This window comes from Alexandromys fortis, unplaced genomic scaffold, assembly GCF_014885135.2.
Source record: "Alexandromys fortis isolate MF-2015 unplaced genomic scaffold, M_Fortis_MF-2015_v1.1 scaffold_68, whole genome shotgun sequence".
Taxonomy (NCBI): Eukaryota; Metazoa; Chordata; class Mammalia; order Rodentia; family Cricetidae; genus Alexandromys; species Alexandromys fortis.
This window is the reverse complement of record NW_026067948.1, coordinates 3,612,062-3,636,979: the sequence shown is the minus strand read 5'-3', so window position 1 is coordinate 3,636,979 and position 24,918 is coordinate 3,612,062. Positions and strand designations below refer to the sequence as shown.

Below are 24,918 nucleotides of genomic sequence, written 5' to 3'. Positions count from 1 at the left end.
GACAGAGTGATCCACTATGTCATAATGTTGGAAACAAAGGAGGTGTGCATGGTTGGCAGTGGGGACTCAGGTAACTAGGTGGCTGGGAATGCTATTCATCAAGATGGGGAAAGTAAAATAGAAATCAGGAGGACTTTTCCCAGCATTGCAACCAAGGGTCTCGTTCAGCTCTACTCAGAGGTCAATCTGCATCTACCTACATCACAAAATGGCAATGCCAGGCCCTCTGAAACCATCTATCTTCCCTTTCAGTTCACAAGAAACACAGAATCCTTTTACAAGATGAGAGAAAACAAAATTAAGAAAAAAATCATGTTGTCAGATTTTGAAAAACAAAAAACAAACAAATGAAAACCTAAACACACAAAAACCAAAACAACATTGAGGAATTTTGAAGGTACTAATTTAAAGTTTAAAGGACAAAGAAACCAAATAAGCAGAGGGAGAAGATGCCACAGTAAACAAGGCAGAGACTGAAGTGCTCCTTAAGACAAGTGAACGTTGAAAGTATCAAGCTTGAAGTAGGAAGATAGAAAGAAATTCAGGCAAAGGAGGAGTCTGGCCTTTCTACTAGCTGGCCATCAATGGTGATGGGTCTTCAGGACTGGGTAAAATAAGCCATAGGCATGTGGGGTCAGTTTGTCATTGAGGATTAGGGTCCTCATATGTTCAGGGTATCTATCAGCTATCATTTTTTATTATTTATGATTATATGAAAAAGTAGACTAAGAATTAAAATTTCTTTTTCATAAGCTGAAAATAACCCTTTGACATTGGATGAACTACAGCCCTACCTAAGGGACTCCAGGTGTCTTTACAGTTGTTTTAAATAATGTCGTGTATATGTGTGTTGTGGTGTAAGCCTGTATGTGTGTACATGGAGGCTAGAGGAGGATGTGGGGTGTGGTACTCTATCAGCCTTTACCGTACTCCCTTGAAACAGGGTCTCTCACTGAACCTAGAGGCAGGCTGGCAGCCAGCAAGCCACGGTGGTCTTTCTTTTCTGTGTCCCATAACTCTGGGGTCATGGTGCACACGAGGCCGCACCCAGACTGTCTCATAGTGCTGGGAGTTTGCACTCAGGTCCCAGTGTTTGTACAAAACGCCCTCTTACTCAGGGAATCCCCTCCCTGACCCTATAATTCCTAAGATACAAACTGAGAAGTAGACTGAAGTAGTGCAAACAGCCTCCGTCTGGTGTGATGGTTTCCCCGTGGTGACGGGCACCTCCTATACCTGCGCCTGTGTGAGAGCCACATTTCTCCCAGGATGCTCGTCTAATGGTCTTTCTGTTTGTCACAGGAGTCATTGGTCTCACATGTGCAGGGCTAGTCATATTTAACTGGAAGCTCCAGCAAGGCAGAGCTAATGAAGGCACATCCAAAAACCTTCGCAGCAGAATCCGCGATGGATCCCGGTGTGCTCGTGAAGACAGAAATAGCTGTGCCGTGGGGTGCTGTAACTGCCACTTAACTCAGGAAAATGAGACAGAGGTCATGCCCCATGTGGGTCTCAGAACAGAAATACCACGTAGACAGGAAAGCAGCCATCAAGCAATGCTAGCCTCCAAGTCCACGGCCCTGGATGCCTCCCTCAGGAAGCTCAAAGGGAGAGACCATGGTGCAGACAGCGCTTGGTCTTGCCTGGGTGATTCACTGCTACCGGCAAGATGCTTGGGGCCTCCTGGAAACAAGAAATCTCCTTATGATTCAAGCTTAGTTACAAGATGTCCAATGACAGCCAAAAAGCTAAGCAACCTGAAACATGGAGAAGTCCAGACTCAAATCCTGCCACAACACGGAACAAGAAAAATAGGTGAGCTCGTCGGTTAGAAAATCCCACTGTGCTTAGTTTCTCAGGAGAGACCGCTTTTCAATTTCTCCAACAGAGAAGGGCTGTAAAACTCACTTTAGTCTGCTTCTTCTTTTTCTGAAGATATAAAAGTTCCAGGAGTGTATGTGTGCGCATGTGTGTGCTTGTGTGTATGTAAACACACACATGTGCATGTGTATGCTTGCATGTGTATAAACATGTACATGTCTGAGTACCTGTGTGAATGTGTATGTGTGTGTGTGTGCATGCACACACACGTGTGCGAGCCCATGTGTCTCTGAGTGAGAGTGTGTTCCCATGTATTTAGGCAGTGTGAGTCCCTCTGTCTGAGTACCCGCATCTGGGTGAGCTGTCTGCTGCTCCTCCTCATCCTCTAGAACTGAGCATCCCTCCCCTGCCTGGAAAGAGAATTTTGAGCCCCAACCCCTAAGGAGGGTTAAAAAAGGAAAGAGAAGAAGCCTCTCCAACAGGAGTATTGCTATGATTTATGAGAGGGTGGTTACCAGTGTTCATCCCAACGTCTTCTGAGTTCTGATGCCAATCTGCAGTAAACAGCCTTCCCAGAGCATGGCATTTGAGAAGAACGGCCTCTTAATGCCAGTGATTCATTTCAGGACCGATGTCAAGAAACTCACTTTGCTTGCTGAGCTGTCAAGGATGATAACTTCTCAGTTCTGGGAAAGTCGGGGCTTAATTCACGGAGCCCAGTGAACCTGGCCGTGACACCTACCTGCTGTCCAAGGGCAATGCCAATACTTAGGTGGAGGCAATGAATCTAGCATCTTCCTTTCCCTCCTGAGTTCTGGGGCAATGCTTTCAATCCCTGCAGTGCAAACTTACAGCTGCTCAGGAAGGAGGCTCTGCCACTTATTTCCTGGTTTGGACGAAGCAAGGTTTTCTGTTGGAAAACGAATGACAGAGGAGCCATGGGATGCACTTACTGTAGGAATCTGGCCCTAAGGCTGGATTTGGGCACCACAGGATAAGAATGAAACTATATTTTATCTCCTATGTGGCATAAGGCGGAACGTCAGTTCATCTGACTGCATTTCTTGCTGGTTCCTTGGTTTGATTCTAGACAAAGATGGCCAAGAAAAAAAAAATACAGCTGCCATAGAAATCAAAAAAGATTGGTTTTACTTTATAAGAAATAACGGCTCAGCTTTTTCATTTCCTCTTCACAGCATCCAAGGCCTTGCTTTGTCTGCCTGTGGGGAAGTTCTACACACAAGGGGATGTGGCTCGTTAACCCTCTGTAACACTGTCTCCTTGCTTCACATGGGAACCACATGTCTGTCATGTCAGTGGGGACCGTGAGGAGACAGACACCTGCAGTTCTCCAGCACCCTGGGGTGGGAGGGAAGAATTCAAGCAAAAAGTCAAGGCCATACTTGGTCCTGAGGAAAAGTCTGAGTTTATGCCTGAAGCATGGGGCTTCAGGACAGATTCCTGGGGTAGAGAAAAGTGGCTAGGTGGCATCTTGTTGAATAGTTCTTGCTGTTGACCTCCAGTTTCCAGACATTTCTGAGAATCGGATAGAGTCCATCAGCTCTTCCCCCTACACGGTTTCCATTTAACCCAGCCTCCCGACACCAGCACCTCCTCACAGCCACCCCACGTGCAAGGTTGAAAATTGGCCGTAGGGTGTGCAACACTCTAGCCTGGAGATTTGCCCTAACAGAGGAAAATTTTCCTTTCTTTTTATCTAAATAAAATGATTTCATGGAGCAAGTGAAACTAGGCTGGTGAGGCATAATTCTGTTCATCGTGGGTAACAGGTAGACCCATCCAAGTCCTGATGCGTCACTGGGGAAAACATCCAACATCTAAATGTCTTCCCTTGGACAGCTCTTCTGTCATAGACCATGGCTCCTGTGACTATCAAATGAGAAAGCAACTGTGTAATATTTAGCATTCCTACTAGTTCTTCCTATGAACACAATTAATATTAGGGTTTCGTTGATATTATTGAACGTGTATAATTGATAGTATATTTACATATGCCATTTAAAGTCACAGGCAGATATTGCTACCAGATAGTATACTAAATTACTACTTATTAATAAATCTTTAGTGGATATTGCATTAATTTGCAGGAAGTAAAATAAGATATGGCCGTCTGCCTTCATTAAGGCAACAAGCATTTCTTTTTGTACTGTCTAGGTTACTCTGTTTGAGTCTTGAACATTGCTTAATATTTCATATACATTTTTCCAAATTTATATTCTAAAATGGAAAATGAATAATAAAAACTTAGTATGCCCTTTAAAATGGATTTGGATGTCATTCATCTTCAAAGCTAACATAACCATAACTAAATCTAAATATGAGTTAATATGAATGTCATTTAATTCCTAATGCCACTGTTTCTAAGTCAGCATCACAGCTGATTGACAAATGACACCAAAGGATACCATTGCTAACACACCAACTAGCCAAGGGTCCTCTTTGGTATCGGCAGGATATTAGGAAACATTCAGAAATTATGATTTTAAAGAAATCGTCCCACAATTTTCAAAAGGGTCTTGGTTGGTTAGGATACTACAGCTATGCCCAGTGGTAAATTCCTTTATTTGTTGTTTGGCAGATGTGAGCAGTGCCACATTTGGAAGCAGATATGTGACATCCGCCTCAGCTTTGGCAAGAGAGAGTCTCTGGAAGCATTTACCAGACAAATCGTGGAAACCTCCAATAGGAAAAGGAGAGAATGCAGCACAGCCACTCGGACAGAGCTCATCCTCCAAGCTATGGGAGCCAGAGGAACGTGCTGTGGGAAAAATTTCCCACAGACATAGAGGGGGATGTAACGGTCACTGTGGCCTCTTAAAGCAGAACAAGCCTATGGATGTCCATCCTAACACTCCTCTCACCTGCAAATGTGTGTCCTGGGATGAATTTCATGATTGTATGAAAGAGAAGAAGCCACGTCACAGAGCACTCACCAAGTCGGAGAAAGAACAAATCCAAATTAGCCGAGCAATCAAAAAATTCCTCAGGACTCAGGGGAACAAAGACAAATCAAAGCTGTCTGCAAAAATCAAGAAGTCGTGTTCTACAAAGAGGGTTAAGTTCCATGATCCTGATTTAGTTGGGGGGAACAGGTTGGTGGTGTCAGCAGAAACACCAGCCTCCAGGAGACAGCTAGAGAGTAAAAGTCATTACCCAACTTTGTTGGATCTCAAAAACTGTACCAGCCTGGAGGAGGCCAAGGAACCAAAAGGATGGCTTCCAGAGCAACAGGTTCCGAAAAAGAAGAGACTCAAGCAGTTCCATCCGAGTGAGAAAGGGAAGGGACGGAACTTAAGGATAAAGTTAGATCTTCACCCCTTTGGAAAAGCTAGGGTACACCCGGAAGACGTCCCACAAGAACTCCCCAAGAAACATAAACACACAGGGTTATGTCCCAAGAAAGCAGCCAGAACTTCTGAGAGAAAATTCAAAGCAACACCCATGTCTTTTGTTAGTTCTCAGCTGCCAGAGAGGCGCAGCCATGCTAAACTCTCTTGTTCAAAGGTGCCACTGGAAAGTGCCTCACAGCAGACCCCTTACCAGGAAAGGAATGGCCTCCACGGAGCTGACAGCTTGTCTGTAGACCACGTGAGCTCTGTACAGAGTGGGTGCTGTCCCATGGGCCACATTCCTAAGGGAAGTTCATCAACAGTGCAGCAGTCTACTGCCAGGATTGCTGAGCACCAGAGCTCACTCCCTCCCTTCTCAGCTGTGCAAAGGGAAAATGCTACCCAGCTACAAATGGAAGCTATGGGTCCCTCTGCAGCCCATTTGAGAAATGAAGAGGGCAGTGTTTCATCGCCTCAACATGCTGCTACGGAACCTACAGACCATGTGGTAACGGTGTTGACTCAATGTACCCACCAGGACAAACTAAAGCTCAATGAGCTACACCAGTTCACTTTGTCCCCCAGTTACCAGGTGATTGACACCTTCCAGGGGGATCACAGCTTAGGTAAAAATCAAGCTTTACAACAGGAAGAGCAAAAACTAAGCCACGCACAGCTTGGAAGTGAAGAAAAACCATTAGTGAGAAAATCTAAAATATTACATCGAAGTGTGGAAAGTCATATTATGGATGGGGAAGGAAATGGCAGGGGAAACAAGAGCTCTTACATAGAGGATTCGGACTCCTCTCCCACTGCCTGGATACAACCCCACAGTAACCTGTCACTCACGAGGCCACAATCTATTCCACACCCCAGAAGAACAGAACTGCTCAAGGAGAGCTGCTCATCCCCCACTGGGACGCAAGCCCTTGGCCATTTACAGCACAGCAGTGAAGGCAAAGCTGCACCACTAGGAGATAAACATGGGGCGGCACCAGGAACACAGGGCGGGGTGACAGAACAGAAACAAGCCCTCGACGAGAGAAAGACAGATTCTAGTTCGGGAAGTCGTATGACACAAACGGGGACCACAGATGAAAGGCAGCAGCCACGGGAAGATAGGGGGAAGGAGAAACTTGCGTCATGCTATTCCAGCTCTGACAAGGAGATCGTTTCCGTTAAAGACAAAACCAGCGCACTGCAGAGTGAGGCAGATTCTCCCACTCTAAACCAGGAGTCTCACTGTCGAGACCTTGGAGATAAACACCCAGATGTCGGGGCACATGGGGACAATGCTGGGACAGTGGGGATGCTAGGACCTTCTTTCCCACCATGGGAGTTGAATACCACTCATTCTGAGGCAGGAAACGGCGTGCCTCTAGTTCCTAACAGAGAAAACAGAACTGAAAACCCTGCTTGCAAAGCTGCATCACACCCACCATCTCCAGGAGACTCTAATTCACCACTTTTAGAAGTAGAGGGTCAGAGACAGCAAGCTGCATAACATGCATTTGCTGCAAAGGCTGCCTTCTGGAGGATCAAAAGCATATCTAGCCATTGTGTATGCTGAACATGCACTGTTTGGGGAATAAACGTTCAGTAATTCTTCATTTCCAGTGAAATAGAAGTTCATTGTCAGCTATAGTACAAAAATGGAAGACAGAGCCAGGAGAATGTTCCCTACAGTTGAGTAAACAGGCTACTTCAGGGAATGGAATGATGGAACCCTTCGCCTAGTCTTAGAAAATCGACAAAAAAAAAAATCCCTCAAATGAATGAAAGAGTCAACATGAAAAGGACATTTTGTATGTGATGTATATTTTATGGAAATTGTTTTACACATCTCAATTAGTGCTATTACAATTTTGCTTTCTACACCGATGATTATATATTCATGTGTGCCTGATCTGTTTTCCTAATTAGGTATAATGAAAATTCAGCTATGTTTGTTAATTGTACTGCAGAGTGGTAAATTTGGCCCATTTGTAATTTCTCTGTCGATAATTTTCTTAGATCTTAAGTAGAAGTCTTTAAAAATCTGCCATTCATCTAAGAGAAAAAATTTGAGGGTTTCCAAGCCAACTGTAAAGTTTGAAAAATCCTCTAAGTCCAGAAGAGGGCGATCTCAGCTTCCTTCCTTTCAGAAGGGCAAACAGGTTTCCGAAGCAACACAATGGCTCAAGAACAAAAGGAATTTTAACGAGCTTTATTGCCAATTGTTATTAATATAAGGCTTTGAAAACCAAATAACCCATTAACATGGATCTTTGGAGGTTTGATCTCTCTGGTTGAGCTTGCTGCGCTGTTTGCTGAGAGCACCCTCCTTGCAGAGAGACCAAATGTGCACATAAACACTGGATTTGTGAGCAATAGTGAATAAACCTCTTTGTTGCAAGTCACATTTACCCGAAAACTGCAAGTCTTGCCAGGCAATTTACACTGATACCCAGTAAGATGTTCAGCCCTATGCACTCACAGATCAGAAGACATTCTTCACATTGTCTGGTTGGGGTAGGGGGAGACGAAAGAGAAACAAGTGTTCTCTTCCCATCTTTCTATCCAACCCAGCCTCTGTGTCCTTCTAGCTATATTTGATATTTATAATACCAAACAGACTTAACGGATTGCTCAGACCTTGCAAACTCTGGTGTCCCACTTCTATTTCCTGTGTGGCACTGACAGCAAATGATGAACCGTTCTAATTTCGAAAGTCCTTCACCCGCTTCCTCTGTCTTGCAGAGAGTCAGACATCTCTGGCTCAGGCTTTGCCCTGTCTGTTTCCATTCGGCCTTTCTACCTGGTTCCAGTCCCATGACATCCTCCTGTCTCTCCAGATACCGCCTCATGGTGGGAAGCACCTCTGGGGTAAGAGGAGCATCTGCCTTCCTGTAGGGTCAGTTTCCTCTGTTCTGACTGACAGATGGAGGGAGATGTTTTTGTTTCTCTATCTTTCATTTTCCTAATGTTTTAAACATCCTGTCTCTGCCATGAAGCCACGGTAACTTTGTTCTCCTCCCTTGTTGTCACTAGTTCTCCAGCAGTGCAGGGGCTAAGCCTCCCTTCCTCCCACTTGTACACCGCCTCCCTTCCTTAGGCTGCTTCCTTTGCAATAGATCTCAGCTTTGCTTTACTCCGCTGAGTCCCCATGGCAACCGCACAAGTGCCTGTTAGAATCAGCCAGATCACAGTGCCAGCAGCCCCTGGGCTGTTCTGACCTGAGAACATTTCTTTAGTTTTCACGCTTCAGATTCGTCTCTCTTGGGCATGTGCTGCTAGGGTGCTTGCTGAATGTGCAATTTCAGCTTTCCTCCTAGGGATGCTCATCCTGTGGGATGGGGACAGGGTCTGAGAATCTCTGCTTCCACAGACACACCGGGTAGGGTGGATAGTGTGCTGTGAACTCTAAAGTTAATTCATGAACAGAGTTACATGGAAAGGTCTCAGTAAATGACGAGAAAACCTTTATATTCAGCAAGTATACTTCTAAACAAAAATTTCATTTTCTGTTATATAATATTCTTAACGTTATAGAGCCAAATATAAATTATCTACAATTCCATGTATACATTCATATTGCAGTTTCTGAGACAGGTCTACAACACAAGTTCCAGGCCAGTCATCATCAGGCACACCTTGCTGATGTGGAATTCCCCTGTGTATGCTGTGATTACCATTAATGAATAAAGAATCTGCTTTGGACCTATAGCAGGGCAGAACTTAGCTAAGTGAGGAAAAGTAAACTGAATGCTGGGAGAAAGGAGGCAGTCAGAGAGAAGCCATGAAGCCCCATTGGAGACAGATGCCAGAACTTTAGCCAGTAAGCCACAGCCACATGACGATATACAGATTAATAGAAATGGGTTACATTAATATGTAAGAGTTAGCCAAAAAGAAGCTAGAGCTAATGGGCCCAGCAGTGATTTAATTAATACAGTTTCTATGTGATTAGTTTGATTCAGGGTAGCAGGGACAAACAGGCAGCCTCCTTCCAACACCCTGCCTTCAAAAACAAAACAAAACAAAACATGCTTCCTTGTGTTTATGGTACTGACTGGAAATGCCTTAGTCTGGCTGGACACTTAAGCCAGTACCAGAGTCTTTGGAATATTGGGAGTTTGAACTGCGCTATGTTAAGAAAGTATCTGAGGGTGAAGTTGAAGAGGGGCAAGGGGAAAGTGGAAATGATGTCTACACACGACTCATGTCTGAACATCTCAAAAATGAATATGAAGATGAAGGAATGGGCAGGATAACATGGCATTAGTCTTTTACACCTCAAGATCTTTTACCCAGTAGCACCTGGCCGAGGGCGTTAACCTGTCAGGGGTTCAGTGTTGTCAAGATGAGCAAGCACTTCATCTCTTTGCTCACGGTGAGTTTGCACGCTTTCTCTTTCCTGGAGAGATTTGGTTCTCTCACCAGCCCTTTATCCAGTGACTTTTTGTCTTTGGATTTTAATCTCTACCCATGTGTCACATTTGGGAAGACTTCCACAACTCACACTATCTCTCTGTACCCCCAACTTTCCGAAATTCATTTGTTCATTTGGTGTGCATCTTAGGATGCACCAGGACCAAGACCAAGACCTAGACATGGAAAAGAGGTTCCCACAAGAGGCCTTTGTCCGTTTTCTCTACAGATGTTGTTTTTGAGCATTTGTAACATGTGGTTCTGAGTGCTGGGGTTATAACAATGGACAAGACAAGACTGAACAAACAAAACAAACTCTTCTCTTATGGTGTCAACCTACCAGCTATGAGATGATTCTAAATTCAACACAACACACACTGGATTGAACCTCCAGAAGAAGAGGTTGTCCTCTGAGACACTGAGAACATATCCTGTACAAACTTTTTCTAAAAGTTTGTCCCTAACATAGTGGGTTGGGCAATGAACTTTTGGCGTTGCCTTAAAAAATAAAAAAAAAACCCAAACAAACAAATTGTACCTTTTCTTTTAGATATCTAAAGTGGGTCTTATTCTATCTGTCCGTTGGGGGTACATTCCAAAATAGTAATAGCCTCACTTAGTCTGCTTTCTTGGGGAGAGGTTTAGGAAGAACAAACAAGGCTATTGAAGAAAAGACAAGATCAGAGGAGCTGTCATGAACAGTGCCTGTCTTCTGGTATTTATATCTGAGGATCCTAGAACCAGCTCACTACTCTCTCAGGGAGACCCATGATCTCTTGACCAGATTCGAGCAACTGGGAGAAGACAGGAGCAGAGAGATCCATAGGCATTGTTGCCTTCTCGTATAAGAGAGGAACTCTGTCCTCTGAGAACAAACTCAGGGACCAACAGCTACCATGGCTGGTGCAGCCAGATTAGGTAACTGCTGAAAACCTTGTCCCCTAGAGTCTCCTGCAGGCTGGCTTCATCATGTGAAAAGCCAGCTCGTGTCCGTCTTGTGCCAAAGCTTTTTCCTCTAGAAAAGTACTTGCCGTGGCTCAAGCCAATTGAACTGCAGCTGAAGGGCTGGGTGTCTCCTCTCAAATCCTGGTCTCTCTTCTCCTAATCAGCTGTGAGCAATAGCTCAAAAGCAGGGAATAGCAACGCAGAAGTCCAAACTGCTCAAGCCCCCAGTGGCAGGTCAGTCTCCTCACCGCACTGCTCTGGCACACATTGGAAAGTAGATGTTGGAGCCCCAGTCTGTGACACACTTTGAAACATCACACATTTTCTAAGAGGAAACAAAGTCACTCACTTCAGGACAGGCGTTCCAGCCCCGCATCAGCAGAGATGAGATAGGCTTGGGGATGGAGTAGCCGATGGGAGGTCTGATGTGGTGGTAAGCCATGTCTGCTGCCGCAGCCGCTACAAAATAAGGATGCAAACTTCACTGACCTATTCCAGAAAGATGGAAAGAGACAAGACCCATCCGAAGGCAAGGACCTCTAAGCCGACTGACTTCCTACCTGACCAACGAAGAGTAGACAACTAACGCTAACTTTACATTTATTATTTCCCATCCATTTGACAGTTGGGTCTGTGTAGTGAGCAGATGGAATTCATGGAGGAACAGGGGAGCAAATACTCAGGCTACTTGAAGTACACAGATGTACACAATATTAGGAAATTGACTGGAACCTGGGCGGCTCAAACCTCTCCAGTGTCAGGTCAGCAAGTGGGGAAAGGGAAAGGTGTTTGCCACCAATCCCGGCAGTCTGAGTTTGATTCCTGAGACCCATGGGGTAGAAAGATAGAATTGTCTTCTGCAGGTTGTCTCCTGATCGTCACGTGTGCTCCACTGCATGCTCATCTGCACATTTATTCACACAAACTCCTAAGTGAAACAATTTTCAAGGCTTCACAGTGTCATACACACAGGTTAATGCATTAGTGTTATGCACCATGATGCATGGGTTACCACTAGACTTTGCATGTCTGGGAGCATCTGCACAAGAAAAATATATATTAAATTAAATTTTGTTTGTTTGTTTTGATTCCCAAGACAGAGCTTCTCTTCATAGCCCTGGCTGTCCTGGAACTCGCTTTGTAGGTCAGGATGGCCTTGAACTCAGAGAGATCCAACTCTCTGCCTCCTAAGTGCTTGGATTAATAGCGTGTGCCATCACTGCCTGGCTAAGTAAAATATTATTATTGATATAAGAACATTGAGAACATTTTAATCCTGAAAAGCTACTTGTTGGCTCACTGTATGAAGGTGACTCTCACCCATGGTTACAACTGGAATTATTTCTTGATGGAATCCCCTTGTTCTGCCTGGGAGGTTGGCTTTCCAAGTCACACTCACCTCAGACTCTGTACCATGGGGTTGTGTTATGGGGATTTCTGATTTCTCTCTTTTCAAGCACTGATTGCCACACTGTCTTTTATATCAAGCATCATGGTACAGACATAAATTCAAGGCCTCTTGATAGTCATTTAAAGCAGGTACTAATGTCTGAGCCCAGGACAAGTTCATAATTTTTATCCTTTAAATAATAACTCATAGCTTTTATTCCTGAGGCCACCCTTGGTTTGATACATGTGATAATGGAAATGATATCACATACTGCTCTGTTTAAGGCTTAAAAACGGTCCACTCCAGAGGGCTGAAAGACTTTAGGTTACTCTACACCCTGACTCTAGACTGTGGTAATGGAGCATTGGCTTATATCTTGTGGCTTTGAGATATAACTCCCAACAAGTGCATCTTCTAGACCAAAGTCCAAGTCCATGTTCACTGAATTCTGTTTATCCATCTAATTCCAGTAGATCTACTGAAGTTACCCTCCAAGTAACTTAAATTAATCGCTTTTTGGATTATTATGAATCAAGACCCAATTTTACCAATTGTAAAATTAATTCTCATTATTTGTAGGAATTGAGAAAATGAAGGGGATTTTATATAGAAATATATAGAAAATATAAAATACAACTATTAAGAGGGAAAAACCTATTCTGTTCATATAATGAGTTAAACTGACCCGAGTCACCTCATGCTGAAGCTTTAATTTAGGTTCTAGTATTGATTACAGAGAGCAGTTCTCTGCTTCTTTGCTCTGAGTTTGGAAAAGCAATTACAGGTGAAGGATCTTTCTCAAAATATTTGTTGAACTATTTGGAGAATTTCTGCTCTTTTCCATCTATGATTGAGCCTATGTTGACATGTGGCTATGTAGTTCCTTTTTCATAAATTAAAGCATTAAGCAATTAAGCATTTTCCATGTTGTTAAAACTATGTGTTAACACATTTTAATGATTGCATTTACTGTAAATTACTTAATCACGTCTCAATTTTAGATTATTTAAAAATTTTCAAAAAATATTTTCAATGGGAATTTCTGTATATTATAGACCAGACATTTATGGTATATTAAGGGGTGAAAATAACATGCCTCTTTTGTACTTTCTTCCTAGGTTATTATTGTATGAAAAGGGAGAAACTTAGCACTATGTATTAAGTTCTAAAATGCTGTAGTAGCTAGCAAGAAACAGCATTCACCACTAAGATGATCATTCAGACCCTCGAGTCTTTGTGTGTGTGTGTGTGTGCATGTGTGTGTGTGTGTATGTGTGTGTGCATATGTGTGTGTGTGTGTGTATATATATATATATATATATTTCTAGAGACAGGATTACTCTGTAGCTTTGGAGTCTGTCCTGAAACCAGCTCTTGTAGACCAGGCTGGCCCCGAACTCACAGAGATCTGCCTGCCTCTGCCTTCCAAGTGAGTGCTGGGATTAAAGGTGGGTGCCATCACTGCCCAGCTATATTTTTAAAATCACTCTTGAGATGACCAAAAAGCACTTGTGACTACATAGTGAGTTCCAGGCTAGCCGAGGCTATACAACCCTCTCTGAAACAAACAAGCAAGCTATGTCTTAGGAGACTATTTTCTGACACAATATTTTCAGTATACAAACTTAAGGTAATACACAGGGTGAACAGTCTTCCAGAGTTTATAAATGACAGAAATATATAAATACAGAAAAAATAGACAAAAGAAATACATTTAAATATTGTGTATCCTTTTTTGCAAGTCCCACTAATATTGTTACTTTGTTGCACATCCCGCTACCATGATTACTTTATTGCCAGGCCCTCTAAAACTGTTACTTTGTTGCAAGTCCCGCCAATATTGTTACTTTGCTGGGGGTCCTGCCAATATGGTTACTTTGTTGCAGCCTTCGCCTCTATGGTTACTTTGTTACGGGTCCCACTACTATGATTGCTTTGTTGTGGGTTCTGCTAATACTGTTACTTTGTTGCAGGTCCTGCTACTATGGTTACTTTGCTGTTATCTATTTTTATAATAACTACATTATAAAAGTAAAATTTAAGAGTCACTAAAAAAAGAAAATAACATGCCAAATGACATGAATACTATTTTCTAAATAGTTATATTAGCTAGTGCTCTCACTAGTGAGTCTAAAGGATGGTCATTACCACCACCGTACTAGGGAATTTTTTTTGAAAGGCAGCTTCCAAGCTCCTTGCTGTTTAGACTGTTCTTATTTATCGAACCATCCTTCTTGATCCTCGAGTCCCTTTGTTGGTTATTCTGAACTATTTTCAGTTCCTTCAAGGATCAAGAAAGGCAGAGCCACCAAATCAATAGATTCTTACTCATCATTATTTTTTTTGTTTCTTTGTTTTTCAGGACAGAGTTTCTCTGTGTAGCCCTCATTGTCCTAGAACTCGCTCTGTAGACCAGGCTGGACTCGAACTCACAAATATCCGCCTGCCTCTGCTTCCCGAGTGTTGAGATTAAAAGTGTGAGCTACACTGCCCAGCTTATCATTAATTTTATGAATAAAATCTGTTACCCAATCACTGGGTCATACTGACTGAGCACCAGGACATGCCCAGAAATCAGCCCAGTAATCATGAGCAGGTCTCCTGGTGAGGGGAGCGAGACTGCTCAGAACGGGTTAAACTGATGCCTCAACCCCACAGTCCTTTAGAAGCTGTCTCATATTCTGAGATCAAGCATGAGAGTAATTTATTTGCTTCTTGGTAGTGTGTCTGGGAAGTCCATTTTGATGAGCGAACTTTGATTCTTTACTGTTCAAAGCAGGTTCTGCAAGCCTTTGGAGTCTCTCTGCTCTCCTCTTGGTCATGAGGGTGCTCATTATTACCTCCACTGGAATATCCGCACTGGGCTCCAGGGTTGGTCGAAGTCTTGCCTGTGGCCAGGCTGTGCTCACAGCTGGGGAATGTCCTGGTGCTCAGATCCGGGAGGATGACTGTCAGCCCATTCATCAAATACCTTTTTTATTCTTACAGAAACTATGTTAATTGATTCATGAGAATGTTGGATTCTGCTTTTGAAAAGAAATCTTTGCCATGCAAAGATGGTAAGTCCAAATTTAAAAATGAAAGCAACCATTAATTGTGCAAATATTTTTAAAATTCTACCTGAACTCATGAATTTCTTGAACTATAACTAACTTGCACTGTACAGTGCTGTCCCCAGACCTTTCTGCAGTGATGGGAATATCCTTCTGCACTGTACAGAGCTGCTCCCAGACCTCTCTGCAGTGATATAGGATGTCCTCCTGCACTGTACAGAGCTGCCTGCAGGACCTCTCTGTGGTGATAAGGATGTCCTTCAGCACTGTACAGAGCTGCTCCCAGACCTCTCTGCAGTGATATAGGATGGCCTTCTGCACTGTACAGAGCTGCCTCCAGACCTCTCTGCAGTGATAAGGACGTCCTACACTGTACAGAGCTGCCTGCAGGACCTCTCTGCAGTGATAAGGATGTCCTTCTGCACTGTAGATAGCTGCCTCCAGGACCTCTCTGCAGTGATAAGGATGTCCTCCTGCACTGTACAGAGCTGCTTACAGGACCTCTCTGTGGTGATAAGGATGTCCTCCTGCACTGTACAGTGTATAAGCAGTAGACTCTTAGGCACTGAGAAACTGAATTTGTAATCTGGATGGTTTCAATTAATATGGTTTTTACACAGCCATGCTCACTTGTCTCCATATTGAACAGCACTATTATAGAAAATAGTTTTCCCCACTCACGTTATTTTAAGTGATGAGATTTAAACATAATAATATTATAAGTCAGCCCTGAGGGTCTCTTCTACCAGAGAGCCAATTAGAGGTCTCGGATTGCTCTATTATAGCAACACTTTCTCAAGGTAGAGAAGATACAGATGTAGCTCATTAGTGTCATCTCTAAAAACAGGTCACATGCAACCAGTGACAACCCTCTTCCACAATTCCTTTATCAAAAAGTACTTACGGTCCTGTTGAGACCACTCAGCTGGTAAAAGCTCTTGCCACACAAGTCTGGTGACAATTCAAATGTCAGAACCCAGAATGGGAAGACAAAGCTGATTCCAGGAAGTCCCCTGATCTCCACACAGATGCCAGCACTGCCCACTGGCACCCACACACATACACATGATAGTAACACGTTAAAAAAATCAAAAGACATTGGTTAGTCTACATAGGTGTAACAGTCTAAGTGGAAACATGGTATTATTATCTTCAGTAAAATATGATAAGCAAATGGGTCATTAAGAAATTAATCACTGCATTCGCCAATATGTTCATGTTTTGGTTGTAAGTTCTATGATATGGCTTGTCTAACCAACTTCTCCTCTGTGGAATCTGTTGTTCCGGATGTTGGCATAGATGTTCTCTTGGATTCCTCCTAATCTCTCCAGCAGCACCTCACGGTATGATGACACCTCCTGAGCCACACTTCATTGCCTGCTTACTTGTCTGTCTCTGCAGCACAATCACAAAGTCCCTGAGGTCAGGGACTACATCTCTAGCTGGTGCGTCAGAGAGCATAGTGCAGTAAGTTGCAGAAAGTAAACACTCAGGAAGTCACAGATTAAGTAGACAGAGGTGTGAGGAGTCGGGTTGACATCACAGGTGCTTACTGCAGCTTCCTTGGACTCCCCAACATCTGATGAATGCATGGAAGGATGGGCTAATGTGAACGATGACTAAACTCATTATTGTGCTTCAGAAAGCCCAATGCCTAGCATCCAGAGGCATCGTGGGATGTATATTTTGTCCAGCAGGCTATTAAATTGTAGCACAGGCATGTGAATTGTTGAGACCTTGTGGAGAACTCACTCAGTAATCTTTTATCTAGAACCTTTGGTGAAGGCCTCTGTAAACAAGCATCATGGCCTGTGAAGAGATGCCCTTCATGGGGAATTGGAGGCTGGACTCTGAGACTGGCTTTGTTCTACACTCCCTGGGAGGTCCAATTAAGCAGTTTGTCTCAGCAAGGAATAATTTTGCCAAGCATGAGCTTCAGCAGGGAAGAGTCAGTTTGATGGGGACAATGATGGGCTCAGAGCCTTGGCTGTGCCCGCACTCCCATGTGACATCAATGCCTGTCCTAACAAAACCCAGAGCATGGGTTTTAGTCCTCACTGACACCTATCTGAGAGGCCCAGCATGATGTTGGCTCCCAATAAGTGCTAACAGCTGCCGTTATTGATAACAACAAATCTGAGAGTTCAAGCAATCCTTTGTAATCTGAACCTGGAAGGCGAGATGTTACAACACCACTGATTGTTTATGGCCTTATTTAGATCATGAGGTCTTCCAAAGGTCGTCTTGAGCATTACTGCAGATTGCAAGTCTACAACTGCCTTCTGTACACAGGTTCCAGCTCATGTTGCGGCACGGCCCTGTGGCCGGAGTGGTATCACAGCCTCCCACAATGAAATGAATCATCTCTTTCTTACTTATGCTTAATTATACACTGGATTCCGAACTCCTAAAATAATCCCTCACTGACTTATTTTGTAAAATTAAACAAAACATTTCTGTTGTAAGCAGAAAAAGGGGCTCTGAGAAAGGAGGCCTGTGTGAACACAGTGGACCTGAGTTCAAATCCCCAGCATCGTGGAAAAGCTGCACGTAGTCACACATGCTTGCAGTTCCAGTGTTGGGTGGGGCAGACACAGGCAGATCTCAGGAACTCGCCTGTCACCCAATCTAAGCAAAGTAGTGAGATTTAGTTGCAGTGAGAGAGACTCTGTATCAGAAACACAACAGAGAGTGGCTGAAGAGGACACCCAGGGTCCTCCTCTGCCCTCCAGCGTGTGTGTACAACACAAAAACACAAATGTGACACACACACAGTACACATGCACACACCATATATCACACAGCACACCATAGACACACACATGCATGCCACACATACATTCATACACCATCACACATACACATGTATGCACGCACACCACACAGACACCATGCATTACACACACACAACAAACACACCACACACACCCATCAGACAAGCATGCACACACATACTACATACATATGCATACACACACTACAACATATGTACTCACACACCATACACACATATACATATGTACATATGCATACACATACCACACATTGCAGAATACATGTATGCACACACACACCATATACATACACATATACATATATGCACATACCACATACACACTGCACACCACACACACACACACACACACACACACAGAGGGGTATGGGAGAAAAAAGAAAGGAAAAGTAAGAATCTGTCAGTATTGACCAAGATAAAGTATATAGGACATTTTTAATTTTGATTGTGTGCATGTGTTCTTCAAAGTGCAGCTGACTGCATGCCATCGTTTCTAACGAGGCAGGCTATAGTCAAGGCAACAGCGTTCTGCAACCCCAGGAAGAGCTGAGACACAGTCTTTGTAAAAGTTGCACTTTTCAGCAGCATTTGTTGGAGTGGGCAGGGCTGGCGGGGCTATGATATTGCACTCCTGGAGTGTACTGTCTTGGTGTGGGTTTCTATTGCTGTGAAGAGACACCGTGACCATGGCAACTCTTATCAAGAAAAACCTACAACTGGGACTGGCACACCATTCGGAGGTTTAGTTCATAATCATCATGGAGAGAAGCATAGCAGCATGCAGGCAGACGCGGTGCTGGAGAAGGAGCTGAGAGTCCGGCAGCAGAAGGAGACTGTGCCATGCAGGGCATAGCTTGAGCATGTATGACCTCAAAGCCTGCCCCCACAGAGACACACTTCTTCCAACAAGGCCACACCTAGTCCAGCAAAGTCACACCTCCTATTCCACTCCCCATGGGCCAACCACAGCAAGCATGCCTTAACTTTTGAAACATTCAGTGGTGTCATTGCCCATCTCACTGCAATCTCTGTCATCAGAATGGAGCAGCGGGGCATTATCGTCAGCTGCGGCCACGCAAAGGTCAGCAGCTACTGCACCAATGCGATTCTTCTTGAGATGCCGGCAGTGAGCAGCTGGCTCGCCTCATTTCAGTGATAAACTGGTGAAGATTAGCATGGCAAACAGGGGATTTATCCCACTCGATTTATCCCGGCTGCATGTCCACACTATCAGTGTGCTTATCCAGTCAGATTATTATATTTAGGACATCTTAGGATCCAGATCATGTTGAGAGATGGACATAATTAACCGCTATTTAAAGAGGCATGGGAAACTCAATGAATACACATGTGTAGCCCATGATGTAAGCATGTCTTTAAGTAACCTGCCATTCATAATTTTAAAGGCTATGTGTGGGACATCCCCTTCCCCAGGTCCATAGGCTGAGTTTAGTTTTGAGATTTCCAGCTCACGACCCTGAATTAAGCGTTCGCTATGAAATCTCCCCCCCCCCCAAACTTGGCTGCAATGAATTGTCAAATGTTTTCAATTTGCTGCTGTTTCCCAGACTTAGCGAGAGCTCAGCATCAAGGAATCCTAAGTGAATTCTCTTTCCAGTAAAGTACTCTAAATTTTACTCTCTGAAACACTTGAATCAGGTTGGTCTTAGGCAAGGCTTCTAACTTTTATATTAAATAGTAATTTTCTCCTAAAAAGTAGTATTTATTTCTGGAGGAAGAGTCTTAAGTTCCTTTGGTTGTTAATTTCAGGATTAATAAAGTTTATGCAAGAGAGGAAATTACTAGACTAAGGAACATCAAACAATAATTACAGCAATCATGGTGACATGGGGGCGATCCAGTACACTTAACTTGATACTAGGGAAGTAGAGAACATTGCGGGGAAGGACTTTAGTTAAGCCAGAAAAGATTCACCAATATGCAGAATCAGTGCAAACAAAGTGGCGGAGAATGATTCAGAGAAGAAACGGACACATCTTCTCTGGGAAGGGGAAAGCAGGTGGAGTAATGACCAGTGATGATAGACAATAGTGGGAGGAAGACCCTGCGGGAAAGCAGAGTGAGAAGAGCTTTCTGGGTGGTTTATGTGTACATTTCGCTCCCGATTAACATGTAGTAATTGTGCACATTAATGAAGTATGGTTGGAAATGTGCTCATGTCGGGCCGTGCACCGACTGAATAGGGTGGCTAGCACTTCCCTCTCCTTACTTTTCTCCATTTTTTGGAGGCTTCAAGGGTCTCTCTTTTATATCTTCATAAACTATGTAATAGCTTATTGTGAATTATAGCCACTTGGTGTGCTTTGGAAAAGCACAACTTATTCCTCTTGTTTCTGTACTCATTACCCAACTTTCTTTGCTCCCCCCATTTCCTGCCTTCCTAAATCTGCCTTATTTCACAGGGCATGGTGCCCTCCAGTTCCATCCATTTTGCTGGGATGACAGGATTTCATTCTTCTTTATCACTGAGTAATATTTCACTCTGTGTGTGGGGTAATCCCATTCCGTTATCCATTTATCTTCACACTGGTGCTAGCTCCACATCTCAGCATTTGAATGCTGCTGCCATAACACAGGGATGCCAGTGTCTCTTTAGCATGCTCATTTCACTTCCTCTCAGATATATGCCCCATTCAGGGAACACAGAATAATATGGTGGCTCCAGTTTTAGTTTATCAAGTCATTTCCATGGTGGCTGTAATAATTTATATTCCTACTGAAAAGGTGTTTAAGCTGCCTTCCTTCTATGTCCCCAACAACAGTTATTACTTTTGGAATTTTTGGTAAATCCGTTCTAATAAGAATTGTGTTATCCTCTTTTAAAGTATTTTCCTCATGGCTAAAGCTGTTGGGAATTTTGCTTTCATATAGTTGTTGGATATTTTGGAGAAGGTTGTATTAATTTTGTTATTATGGGAACACAGAATAGACATCAGGGATTTCAAGTGAGGGATGCCATTCAATTAAACAAGAAAATTCAGAATGCTGAGACTTACAATTGGTGAAGAGGAGATGACGGTCAAAACTGGTGACAAGGATATTGCCAGGATGTGTCCTAGGTAGGTAGCTCAGTGCCAGTCCATTTTCCAAGCATGTTGAGGACCTATGATTAGTCCCAGTAATGCAAACCGACCAACAATCTAACAACAAACCAGTTGACAACCAATTAACCAACCAACCGCCAACGAACCAACCAACTGCTGACAAATAACCAACCAACAACCAACCAAACAAACAAAAACCAACCATCCTCCAAATAAGGAGAAGAAGGAGAGAGAGCACGAGCAAGGAACTCAGGACCGCGAGGGGGGCACCCACACACTGAGACAAGGGGGATGTTCTATCGGGAACTCACCAAGGCCAGCTGCCCGGGGTCGAAAAAATATGGGGAAAAACCGAACTCCCGTAACATTTTTGATAACGGTGTTTACTGAGAACCAAGAACAATGGCAATGGGTTTTTGATCCTACTGCATGAACTGGCTTTGTGGGAGCCTAGGCAGTTTGGATGCTCACCTTACTAGACCTGGATGGAGGTGGGTGGTCCTTGGACTTTCCACAGGGCAGGGAACCCTGATGGCTCTTTGGGCTGATGAGGGAGGGGGACTTGATTGGGGGAGGAGGAGGGAAATGGGAGGCAGCGGTGGGGAAGAGACAGAAATCTTTAATAAATAAATAAAAAAAGAAAAAAAAACCCCAACCATCCAACCCTTAATCACCATCTAACCAACCAAACTAACTAACAAGCAAAAAACAACCAACCAATCAACCAACAACCAACCATCAACCAAACAACAACCAACCAAAAAACTACCAGCCAACCAATAACCAATCAAATAACAAAAAACCAACCAACCAACCAACCAACACTGTGTAGTAAGTATTCTGCATAAAAAGTGAGGAATATGCCTTGTAGAGGAAATGAAAGTAAGCGGCTGTATTTCAGAGATATTTGGAAAATGTTATTAAAAATAACAAACTAACTGCAAAAAGAAAGTAAGAAGAGAAGAAGGAAGGAGAGGGGAGAGAAGTGAGAAGAAAGGAAGGGTGGAGGATCTCTCACAAATAGCCACCTCTGGATTAAGAGATTCAGGCAACCATTAATGCTAAGAGAGGGAGAATCCATTTTCTCCAGCGTTGAGCTCCTTGCCAGTCACGTGTGATCATCCCTAAACACAGGTTCATATGAGCAGTACTAAATGGACTCAGTGTGTTGTGCACAGATACATGTACATACGTGTGTGTGTGCATTATGTATATGAAATGAAAATTAAAGAAGAAGAAGTATTTATATTTGGGAGGGATTGGGGCACAGGAGGTGTTGAAAGGAGTGAGGGGTGGGAATTATGTGATATCGTGCTCGTCTATGAAATTTTTAAATAATTAAAAAGTAACAAAACGGCACTTAAAAGCAAAAACTTCATGGTTAAATCTAGAAATTGGTTAATATTTGCATAACATTACAAGCTCATTAAAAAATAAAAGTATATCTAACCAAATGGAGAGACATACTGTGTTTCCTGAGAACAATACGATTGAAATGTGAATTCCTCTTGAACTAGAGTGCATTGAGGTCTAAGGAACAAAAGCACTGTGCTTCATTCCCCCAGCTTCCTTCTAACAAGCTGCTTCTAAAATCTGTAGTGAAAATCAAAAAGCAACTTTTATGGAGAAGGACAAAGTTGGAAGACTGACGTTGACGGTGGCAGCTATTAAAGGAGAGTGGTCCTTATGTATGTGTGGACAAAAGTTGATTTTGATGTGGATAAAATAATATCATTTTTTTATTTCTTTGTTTTGACTGATTCTTGACAGATTACTAAGGTAATTTATTAGAACATTGTAGTTTACTTTTACAAATCACACTGAAATAATTGAATGCTGATATTTAAAAAAACAAGTAAAAAAATTACAAATTCATCCACACTGTAGACCCTAGAAAATGCAGAGCAGATCTCATAGGTTTGAAATCTGAACCTGTCAGATCTTCATATAACATGTCATAGAAAAAGAAGGTATCTCTGTGAATGTGTTAGAGAAGATGGTAAGATGACATAGAAGTTTGATTAGAGGGAATGTGTAAATGAAAATGTTTGGTCTTCTTTAAAGGCACTGCTAAGCAGATCACAGATGACAGCCATTGCAGCCTCACATTGGATTCATCTGGAGACAAAGCTTTTTTAGAGATTAAATACTAAGACAATATGAAGATATGAAAACACTTCAGGAAAGAAAGAGCAATGGATGCCAATATGCATATCAGTACATTATGAAAACCAGCAATCATAGGGCAGTGTTAATAACACCAAAAAGCTCCAGGCATACCCAAGCTTCAATGGCCAAGAAGATCTGTATTTAAACCTACGTTGTCAGACATTGCTGGGTGACTGTGTTGTTTTACAGAACATGAGGAAGTTTACCATTACATCCAGGATGCAAGCTCTTATTATTTGAACAAATGTGTAAGAAAAATAAAAACAAGTACACAGGCTTCTGAAGTGTTTTGTAGCCCTAGAGTTGAGTAGCTCAAAAGGTCACCAGCTGGCCTCTGCACAGTCAAATTTATTAGACAGAACCGAGAAAGAATGGGCTAGAGATAAACAGGGAAAAGTGATTCCTTTCTGAAATATTCTGGGAGAAGTAGACTCTAGACACAGAAATCAGCTCAGCAATGGCGGGTGCTAGAGCTAGGGAAAGGGTATCGCTTCAGGGAAGTGCATGGAGTTTTCTGGAGTGTGGGGAGGAGCTGGATTTGAGGAGGCTGTGGTTATACAAATGTACATATCTACTAAAATTCACTCACTGTTAACCCAAAAAGACAACTTTCTGTTAGGCCTCAATAAAATCAACTCTGAGGATACTACAGCAACAATTTAAATGAAGTACTGTAGGTTGAACCAGGCAGGTGATGAAGGATGGTAAAGGGTAGACAATTCCAACAGAAACGAGCAGTACCAGGTGAACGGCCTGCCACCTGGGGTCAGGACATGGCAGCTGTGCCTCTCTTTTGTAAGAGCATGTCACATGCACCTGGAGTTAGGATCAAATTGTTCAATACCCAGATGTCTTTACAGTATGCACCCTCAGGACAAGACAGCTATACATCATAACAACATCCTCCAAAGGGTATCGGTGGTCCAGTTCACAAGAAAACTGACTTCCTTCGCATAGCAAGGAGTGCTTACATTATAGTTGACTCCTAAAACATACAAACACCAGAATTCATGGAAAATACTGGAACACTCTGGGAATTAAGACAGTGAAAAGAGCACAAGACCTGGGTACTCCCTCTGTACATCATCACTAATGTCTACGGTGATCTTGGTCCTGCTTTTTTAACACATCTTGGGGGTCTCTGTGGTATATTTCCAGGGTGACTTTCACAGCAGGTACCAATGTGATTAAGATTTCTATGGAATTTCACTCCACAGTTTTACCTCAAGCAGGTTAGCTCTGGGAACACAGGGTCTTAACTGACTTCAGGTCCAGTCTGAGAAGACAGGAGAACATTGTAAATAATAATAATATATGGAAATGAAGTTGCTCTTGGAACAGGAGAAATGACTCATCTTTTAAGAGCCATTGTTCTGCAATCCTGAGGCCTGGAGTTAAGATTCCAGCAGCCGAGCAACAAATCCAACATGCCTGTGCGTGCCCGCAGTCATGACTCCTTAAAGGGCAGAAAGAGGAGGGTTGATGGAGTTGACTCACTTCCAACAAAGTGGAGATACAAGCCCTAGGTCTAGGGATAGATCCTGCTTCAGGGAATAGGCAGGGCGTGATGGATGGGAACACTCAGTGCCCTCCTCTGTCCTGTGAGTGTGCCTGCACACACACGTGCATGCAGTTGGCCACACTTTGCCTTGGATTAGCTGTCTCTTTTCCACATCCTACAGGCAAAGTGAGTGTAATTTATACCATCAGTGATCATTATGCTCACTTAAAAAGCATGATTTTAAGAACATAGCCACACCTAATACAAAGTTATTAGGGAGTGTGTTTCCAGCCTTGACAGGTTACTTCTGCACTCATCCCAAGATACAGATTTTAAAGACACCTTTTAAATCCAAGCTTGAAGAGTGTACACATAGATCACCTTATCGGCCTGTTTATACTCAGGGAAATTTGCTTGTTT

The 24,918-nt window shown here is 43.1% G+C and overlaps 1 protein-coding gene across 1 annotated transcript in view; it reads right to left on the bottom strand.

Annotated features, from left to right (window-relative positions):
- Positions 1-24,918, bottom strand: part of Tnni3k (TNNI3 interacting kinase) — a 210,929-nt gene that overhangs the window by 47,849 nt on the left and 138,162 nt on the right. Inside the window, exon 21 of the mRNA XM_050149480.1 lies at positions 10,876-10,985. Coding sequence (XP_050005437.1) covers positions 10,876-10,985 — 110 coding nt within the window. The remainder of the gene's footprint in view (positions 1-10,875; positions 10,986-24,918) is intronic.